At 31.4% G+C, this 9,254-nt stretch overlaps 1 protein-coding gene across 1 annotated transcript; it reads right to left on the bottom strand.

Annotated features, from left to right (window-relative positions):
* Positions 1-719: 719 nt before the first annotated feature.
* LOC126780033 (protein artemis-like) lies at positions 720-7,583 on the bottom strand. Its single transcript, XM_050504282.1, has 3 exons — positions 6,999-7,583; positions 5,509-5,962; positions 720-1,959 (listed from the first exon to the last, which is right to left on the bottom strand). The coding sequence occupies exons 1-3, from the start codon at positions 7,282-7,284 to the stop codon at positions 1,545-1,547; spliced, it is 1,155 nt and encodes a 384-aa protein (XP_050360239.1). The 5' UTR covers positions 7,285-7,583; the 3' UTR covers positions 720-1,544.
* Between the last annotated feature and the right edge of the window lie 1,671 nt (positions 7,584-9,254).

Consider the following 9,254-nt stretch of genomic DNA (forward strand, 5'->3'; position numbering starts at 1 on the left):
ATGAATATTCGACATTTATATATTTATAATATTTGCATCTTTATCAAAAAAACCTTTGAAAAAAGTGTCGTACCAAACTAACTTTTACTAAAATAAAACAACAGTCTAAACGCAGCACGCGTCGAGCGAGTCTCATTGTCCTACCAAAGATAAAAACGAACTATAGCAAAAAAATTATCACAAATTATAATTTGAACGGATCATTTAATTATGTAATTGTAATTATGTAATAATACGATTGATAATTTTTTTAATTTTACTAATTTTACTTTTTAATTAATTATATTTTTCAACGATGTATGTATACCTAATTTGCCTTTATTTACGAGTAAAATAAGATTTATAACTTTTTTATGTTAAGGGTTATCGGACGGGCAAATAGGCCTCGGCCCGCCCATGCAGGCCTTTCTTCTCTAGGCAGATTACCAGGGTTCTAAGTACCTCCCTAGTCGCGGCGGGCGGAGAAGGAGCGCATATCGCCTCTTTCTTCTTCTCGGTCGGGACTCCAGGTCACTGCTGAGAATCTTCGACAGAAAAACATTAAGTTTTTATTGGACCTGGGGGTTTGTAACTAGGATCTCCGGCCTTATATCTAGCCACTAGACCAACGAGGCAGTCAGTTTTATACAAAATATATAAATATATATCTTCCATTTATCCAATACTAACAAAATCCTATAGATGTTGCCAGAGATATTAAAATAAATACCAAATTTTTGATAACAAATTACTTTAATATTATTTATCAAAGTTAGTACATAAGATTTTTATACCTTTTACATTTTAATGATCACACTTGAATACCATACATTTATATTATTTTAATCCTAAATCGTAGATTGTGATACTGCTAGTAATGGCAGTTACGTTAATATAAATTAAAGATATGATACTCCACAGGCACGGACAACACGTCCGTTGAGATACAAATACGTGATATATATATCACACACAAAAACACTCTCATCATATTATTTCATATAACATAGTAGAATACACATTAGATATACAATTGTACTATATCCCGAGGGCGGAAGGAGTAAAGAAAAAAAAACCTTATATTTACATATTCCATGCAATATGCTAATAGGTCTGTTATATAACACACTACATACAATTCTCGATTAATATATTTATAATATAATACTATTTATAACGCATCTTTACATAAACAAATAAATATCATTGGAGTGACTGTCTGTGATTTCGAAATAATTGTTTTACTTACTGTCTTTTTCAGTTAGTGTGGCTATTTGCGAGTTAGCAAAACAATCTTTTTTTCTATTTTCGTTTACTGCTGCTACCTTACAATTTAAATATCTTATATGTATAATTCAAATATGCATTATGTACTTTAAAATATAAACAAAAAAAATCATGGTATAATATACGACTTTAAAAAATCTCGACCAATGTTGTCATATCAAAATTTATTTGTCTTTACTCCTTCAGTTGGAATAGACTTTACGATGCTGCATATGTTGAAGAACTTGTTCATCTATATAAAAAAAATGTTCTTAATTACAAAACAACATCATTTTTATTTATCCAAACATCAATTTCAACAAATCAGCATCAACTTTCTTAGGTATTTTAACTTTTTTTGTGTCAATTCCACTATTATCACAGAGCTCATTTCTTTTACGCCTTCCTGTATATTCACGAGGAAAACCAATTATTTTATTCGGTGCAAAATAATCAACAAAATATTCTATCTCTTTTTTACTACAATGAGTAGCGAAACACACGTCCAGCCGCTCCCGCGTCACGCGCGAAACTGAGCATTTTCCATCTTCGTAATTCTGCCACTTCATAGCCGATAAATGTATAAATAAGTAATTATTATGACATTTCTGTACGCATGAGGTGTGTGAACTATCCACGCTTCTGTTTCTACATAAATGTATTCTAGTAGATTCTTCGTTATTTGTCACCCCGGGCACTAGTTTCGGTATTGAACTGAAAAATAAACACATCTCTTTAAGATAACATAACTTATATATTGAATTGGAAGAAAAACTTGTAGTAACATTTTTAATATTATTTTATTATCTTAAGGATTAGAAATAAATAAACTTCAGGTTGCTTTGCATCCAAAGAAATGACATTTAATTAATGTTTATTATTCCGTTTTTCATCACAATTATTTATTACTTTTCTTATTCAATAATTATTTTTTTAAAACATCAAATCTTTTTTTAAATGTCATTTCTAAAAAAATTTATTATAATCTATAAACTATTACACAAAACATAAATGCCAGTATCAATGAAAACTTATCAAATATTAAAGAAATATAAATACAATTATTTCTTTACATCTCCCCCCCCCCCATGGAGAAGAAAATTTACTGGGGAATTCCCTTTCAAGACAATGATCCTTTCTTCATTATCTTCAACATCATCTTCTGTTATGTGTGCTGGAATAAGTTTTGTAATTTGAAATAAATTTGACTGTTTTTTAATGTCCAGTATCGATTCTATATATTGATATAGAAACTTTTTCAATAATTCGATGAGGTCCAATCTTCGGCTGATCTGATTTTTTTCTGTTTAGCTTATTACCATTTTCCACATAAACCATCACCCCAACATTGGGTTCATAGTATGTTCTATTCTTATCAAAAAATATCTTGTTGTAGTTATGTGATTTTATTGTATTTTCTAAAGCTTTTGTCCTATCTCTTATCCAGTCAATTTCAGTATTATTTTTTTTTCGGCCAAATATTAACATTTGTACCATACAAATGATAACTTGGAACAAAACCAGTGACCGAGTGGATAGTTTGGTTATATTTTTTCTACACACTCATGAGCTATTGTTGTCCAGGCTTTCTTATTTCCATCATCATTAATTTTGCATCGCCTCTTGTTTACCAATGTTTGGTTTTATATGTAATAGGTTTTGCTCTTGATTTATTTTTAACACAAACCTTACAGTTTTTACATGTTTCTATGATATTTTTGGTCAAGTTTCTCGCAATGTTTTGATTGATGCAATTTGATTCTAATACAGCGTTTCTGCTAAGGCAATCTGCTTCTATATTATCTTTTCCGGGAGCGTAAATTATATTAAAATCATATTGTGATAGATAGTACATCAAGTCACCCAGATCTTCATCTGTTCTTGATTTTAAATACTTCTTTAATAGCCAAACACTCTAAATATATGGCATTTTTCTTTTTTTGGGTTTCATTTATTTTTTTTGAAAAATAAGCAACCGGTTTTTCTTTCCCATCAGGTTGTGTCTGTTTCAAAATGGCTCCAATTCCCTGTATAGAAGCCTCTGTATAAATTTTAATTGGTAAATTTTTATCATAAATTTCCAAAACTGGTTAAGAGCACAGTATTCTTTTTATTTTTTCAAATGCTTCATGACATTTGTCAGACCAAAGGAAATTTTGATTTTTCCTGAGTAAATTATGCATCGGATCTAGTATTATTGCACTTCTTGGAATATATTCATGATAATAATTTATTTTCCCTAGAAACTGTCTGACTTGTTTCTGTGTTTTTGGAATGGGAATTTTTTTATTGAAATTAAATTATCTTTCAGTGGTTTTATAGAATTATGTTGCATAATATGTCCCAGGTATTTTACTGTTTCTGAGACAAATGTGCATTTTGTGAATTCCAATTTAAAAATTTCTGTTTTAATTGCATCTTACAGCTGTTTTAGATGTTGGATATGTTGATCAAAAGATTTTGAAGATACTAGAATATCATCTATATAATTTACAGGAAAATCTGTAAGTTTATGCTTTTTAAGTATATTGCTTAATATCCTCTGAAATATTGCAGATGCTGTTTTTAATCCAAATGGTAGACAAGTCCATTGGAAATGTCCTTCTTGTGTAACGAATCCAGTCTTTTTGCTGTCTTCTATTCTCAAGGGAATAGACATAAACACAGAATTCTAATTGTATAATACTCAAAATTTCTCGTTTTTGTTGCTATGTCGTCTATTAATGGAAATGATTGGGCCTCCGGTACTACTATTTTATTCAGTTCTCTTAAATCTATAGATAATCTGGAATTCTTGTTTTCCTCTATTTTTAATGCCAAAGTCACAGGTGCTGCAAATGGACTGTAGGATTCTTCTATAAGTTTATTTTCCAATTACTTTGTTATTTGTTCCTCTATTTCCGTTCTGTCTTCTACAGTGCATCTGTAACGCCTTTTACAACAATATTTGTCTACAAGTAATTCAATTCTAGCTTCATATCCATTGACAGTACCAACATCATATTTATTTCTTGCAAATACTGTGTTATATTCATCAATTAATTTATTTATTTGAGATCTTCTATTCTCATTTAAATGATCTATCTTTAATTCTAAATCTTCTTCTTTTACAAGTTCATTGTAATTAATTTTGTATTGTTCATATTTATATTCATATTTACTCACCTCATTGAAAAATTCAACCATATCTTTCAATAAATCTCTATCAATCTTAGTAAGTATAAATTCTGGTAAACCAGCAGCAATAAGATCTACCATTGTCCCTGTATCGATTGAGTTTCTTATATTAAGTAACAACTTTTCTTTCTTTAAAGCATAATCTATTAATAATCCATTTTTATATTTAAATGATAATGCATACGTAATTTGGTTCCAACCTTTGTTTGCAAACGATACACAGAATTTTTCCTTCCATATTGATCACTTGGAATCCATAGTCAATTTTATCATCATAGAACTGTACCAGTCTATACAACTTTTATCCATAAATAATCTGAGTATTTCAATTTTTTTCTCATCATTTATAACATTAAAACGAAGGCATTCTGTTTCAAAAGTGTTCATCCATTAGTTCGCATTTGAATGTTTACTTGTAAACTTTTCAATCACAAACCTCTCTGCGATATGTTTCAAATTATGTTTAGTTTCTTGAGTACTTTCCAATTTTTCAAATAATTTTTCAAGTATGCCTGTCTCACTTTGTTGTGCAGTCACCGTTTGTTTTTTATCCACCTCCTCCAGGTATTGGCTTTCAAATTGTAAATTATCATCTTCATCTACATAGATTTTTCTTTAGACTGTTTTTTACGTTTGTATAGGTAGCCGTTTTAATTAGTTCTTTGTGATGACCAACAGATTGAAACTCCTCTGGAATAGCGTATACTTTACCCTCATGCGTAGATATTGAGGTTATACAATAAATGTTTGTTTTTCCATCGCTTGATGGTAAAATTGCAAATTCAAAAATATTTATTTATATCATATAAACAAATATGTCGTTTTATAAGCTATATTTATATTATTGTTTTTAATATTATTTAATTATTTTAAAAATTAGAAATAAATAAACTTGATGTTGCTTTGTATCCAAAGAAACACACACACACACTCAGTTCTTTATTACTTTTCTTATTCAATAATATTTTTTTTAAAACATCAAATCTTTTTTTAAATGTCAAGAAAATCGTCAACAGATTTCCACAATTCTGAGAATTTGCTTAAAGTAACAAAATTTGAATAATTTATTTAATAATCAAAAATTACCTGTAAAAACGCCATTTTTCCGAACTCACGAATACTTTCATGTGTAATTGTTTATATATCTCATTAAAGACATATTCGTAACCATATTTAGCAGATGTGTGTATTGCAATTGCATTATTCTCATTAGAGTTCAACCACCTTCTAATTTCAAATATCATTTTTTCTACGCTCTCAGATCGCTTCGGGAAGTGTTCGTATTTCAAATCCAGAAAGGTTGTGTCAACATACATCGCATCCAATTTTATTGGTTCATCATCAACATGAAGATGCTTGTACTTTGGCAAGTCGTTAAGATTGATACGGAAATCTCCAGTAAACAGAATGTTATGTGTCGTTGTTGAGAATAAAATCATTGTTGATCCAGCGCTGTGACCAGCTGGTATCAATGTAACAGTCAGTAACAATTCCGGTATATCTTGTTCAGGCAAAGCAGGCAAAGATATTAGTGTCGAGCCTAAAATTTTGAAATAAAACAACAATTGCAATTCATTTTAATATAATTTACTGAGTAACTTCATATTACATGTCATATTGGTCTAGTGGCTTATAGAAGATCACACAATTTCATGGCTCGGAAAGCTTGTATTGGCACAGTCTCATATATGCACTCTTTATTCCCTTAATCTCATAATCCGATTCGATGGCAAATACAACAAAACGGGAAAGAGTTTAGGCACAGGCTTTACGTGCTTTCCAAGGAATGGAAATATACACTTCCAACTTTCGCACTCTGATCTACGACTAAGAATCTTCAACAAAAACCTAATAAACCTAAGATTTGAACTCGGGACCTAGGGATCATCGCCGTTACAATATTTCGAGCAAATATACGATTAAGAATGAATGCATTGATGCCAACTTGGGGGTTTTCACCCCAAATTTAGGGGGATTCAAGATGTCTGGGGGTTTTTTAGGGGATACATTTATTTAGGGGAATTTTTTAAGGGGTCTATTATTCAAGTTTTTTATGTTTTTCCTTAAAAAGCCAAAACACTATACAATTTATATTAAGCCTCGAACCGAACCAACAAACTAAAACAAACATAAGTTCCAAGTGTGGCTATAACTGAAATATCAAAAAACTATAATATATTGAGAGTGAAATAATAGGTCCCGTTGGGTTATTATTCAACATGCTTGTACAACACGTAGAAGGCCCGGGCTTTGATTTCTGGCCACGAATGAAAAATAAAAATTGTTTAATTTCATCGTTATCATCATTAATATTATTATGTCATTAATTAATGGATGTAAATGTGTAAAATGCACCCGCTTCAATATAACAGCAAGCTTATAATTGCTGTTGTATTAAGCTATTCTACTTTACTTGTATGAATGTGTTTTTAATTTGTATTTGAAATTATCTCTCAAAACGAGATTACAATAAAAGATTTAGGGGTTTTTAATCGATATTTAGGGGCATTTGAAGTTGGTTCTAGAGGGAATATTCTGTAGGAGTTGGCATCACTAAATGAATGATAACAACATACCCATTTTTAGAGCTCGAACGCATTTCATAATTCTCTCATCATTTTTGTCGTCATTTATAATAGCTGCTGTCAGCTCGGTCGAATATATTGTGATGTTGTTCTTCAATAAAACGTCTAATAGCTGAGCTGAATGTAGCCCTTGTATGTGGTCTGAGTGATAATGGCTCAGGAAGTAAGCTCTAGCGCCTTGATGTTTAGCATTTTCGAAGTTATCAACATACACGCCCGGAATCTCTTCAATTTTTCCATGGAAAGAACTTTTCATTATATCCGGTATGTATGACATTATTAATATATAAAAATTTAATATATAAAAATATTTATGTATCAGTAGTGGCTTTATTTTTTAGTTAATGACTTCAGATTCGATTTATCACACTTTTTTTAAATTAAGCTATAGTATTAGCATTGCACTGTTCATTATTCAACTGTTGACCCTATTCGGTATTGTCAAAAATGATAAATGATTTATTTTAAAATTTGAACTGTCAATTTAGAACGCGATAGTGTTGTAATGAAACTTCTTCCATTAGAAGTTATTATCTATGGCGAATTGTCGTATTTTTATGGAAAGCAAAATATTGCGCTCCGTTCGTATTAGGTGTTCTGTACTTCTAATAAATAAATATATAAGCTTTTATTCAGACACATTTTTGCTACATTTTACATTACTGAAATTATCACTCTGGTGAATTGACATCGACAACTTAGTCTGTTAGCGACGTTTGGCAAAGGCCTCCTTCATTCCTTTCCATTCCATTTTATTTAGTGCGGTCCTGGTCCATGTATTTATTCCCTGCTGTTGCTTTTATTTCATCTTCCCACGTTCGAAACGGTCTTCCGCGTTTCCTTTTAGCGTTTCTGGGATACAAGAAAACCAAAGTTTTGTTTCATTTCTCAGTACCTCTTATTATATGACCTGCCCATTTCCACTTGAGTTTCCGAATTCTAATTATTACGTCGTCTACTTTCGTGCGCTTTGTAATGGTTTTGTTTTGTATTCTGTCGCTTTTCCTGATATTCAGCATGCTCCTCTCCATCGCTGTTTGGCATGTCTTAATTTTTTCATTTTGCGCTTTGGTGAGTGCCCAAGTTTGACAGCCATAAGTGAGTACTGGCACCACACAGGTATTATATAGCTTCTTCTTGACGAACATCTTAGTTTCTTTATTTTTCATAACTTCATTTAGTCTCCATTAACTTTTCCATGCGTTACCTATTCTTGTGTCTATTTCTTTTGACATTGAATTAGTTGGTGAGATGAGTTGGCCTAAGTAAGTGTACTCTTTTACATATTCGATGGGTTCATCATTTAATACAATAGGGTCTTCGGTCGCGTTTATCAATACTTTGGTTTTAAAGGTATTTATAGTTAGACCAACTCTGCGGCTTTCTATATCCAGGTCCAGTAGCATATTTTGAAGGTGGGCACTTGATACAGCGAATATAATGATATCGTCAGCAAATCGTAGGTGAGTAAGCTGTTCTCCATTCATTTTTATGTTCTGTACTTCTACCTTAAAATAATACTTTTAAAATCATTAAAATAATAATGAGAAGATGTTGAGAATTACAACACGAAGTTTTTTTTTAATTCATATTATCTCATTACTCATAATAATTAAATAATCAATTTAGTTTGTGCTTGTTTGGCTATTTTTTATTTAAAAATATTTGCTTAATAATTTTTACTAGTAAGGCCGTCAGTACATGAAAGTTAGCCCCAGATGTCATTTTAACTATCACGATTCCAATAATATGATTAAAATGAATAATAACAACAATTACATTATACATATAAAGCGAAGCAGATAATATGTAACTAGCGCGCGCAAGTTTTGTCACAATATCTAGATTTATTACATTTTTTTATTAATTTTTATGTATACAATCAAGGCTCGGCCCTGAGTCCTTTTCTGTTCAATGTAGTGCTTGACGTTGTCACAGTGAAAGCCCATGAGCCGTCTACTTGGCTCATGTTGTATGCTGATGACATTGCACTGGTAGATGAGGACAAACAGGTATTGGAGCAAAAGGTAAACCAGTGGATGGGTGTGCTAGAGAGGGGAGGTCTGATGCTAAATGTTGCGAAGACCGAGTATATAGCCTGTGGCAGTACGGACCTCGAACCCATAAAGATAGGCGGAGAATCCGTTATCAAGACGGAAAAGTTTAAATACCTCGGGTCCGTACTGCACGAGTCTGGTACAATCGACCATGACGTCAGAGCTCGAATAAACGCAGCCTGGGCCAAAT

Source organism: Nymphalis io, chromosome 30 (assembly GCF_905147045.1).
Source record: "Nymphalis io chromosome 30, ilAglIoxx1.1, whole genome shotgun sequence".
In the NCBI taxonomy this organism is placed as follows: domain Eukaryota; kingdom Metazoa; phylum Arthropoda; class Insecta; order Lepidoptera; family Nymphalidae; genus Nymphalis; species Nymphalis io.

What these genes read in the sequence shown, in the direction of transcription:
- LOC126780033 (XM_050504282.1), bottom strand. Translation starts at nt 7,284, where the DNA reads ATGTCATACATACCGGATATAATGAAAAGTTCTTTCCATGGAAAAATT. An exon ending in CGTTCGAGCTCTAAAAATGG is followed by an intron (nt 5,963 to 6,998) that starts GTATGTTGTTAT and finishes TCAAAATTTTAG; the next exon opens with GCTCGACACTAATATCTTTG. An exon ending in GAAAAATGGCGTTTTTACAG is followed by an intron (nt 1,960 to 5,508) that starts GTAATTTTTGAT and finishes TTTATTTTTCAG; the next exon opens with TTCAATACCGAAACTAGTGC.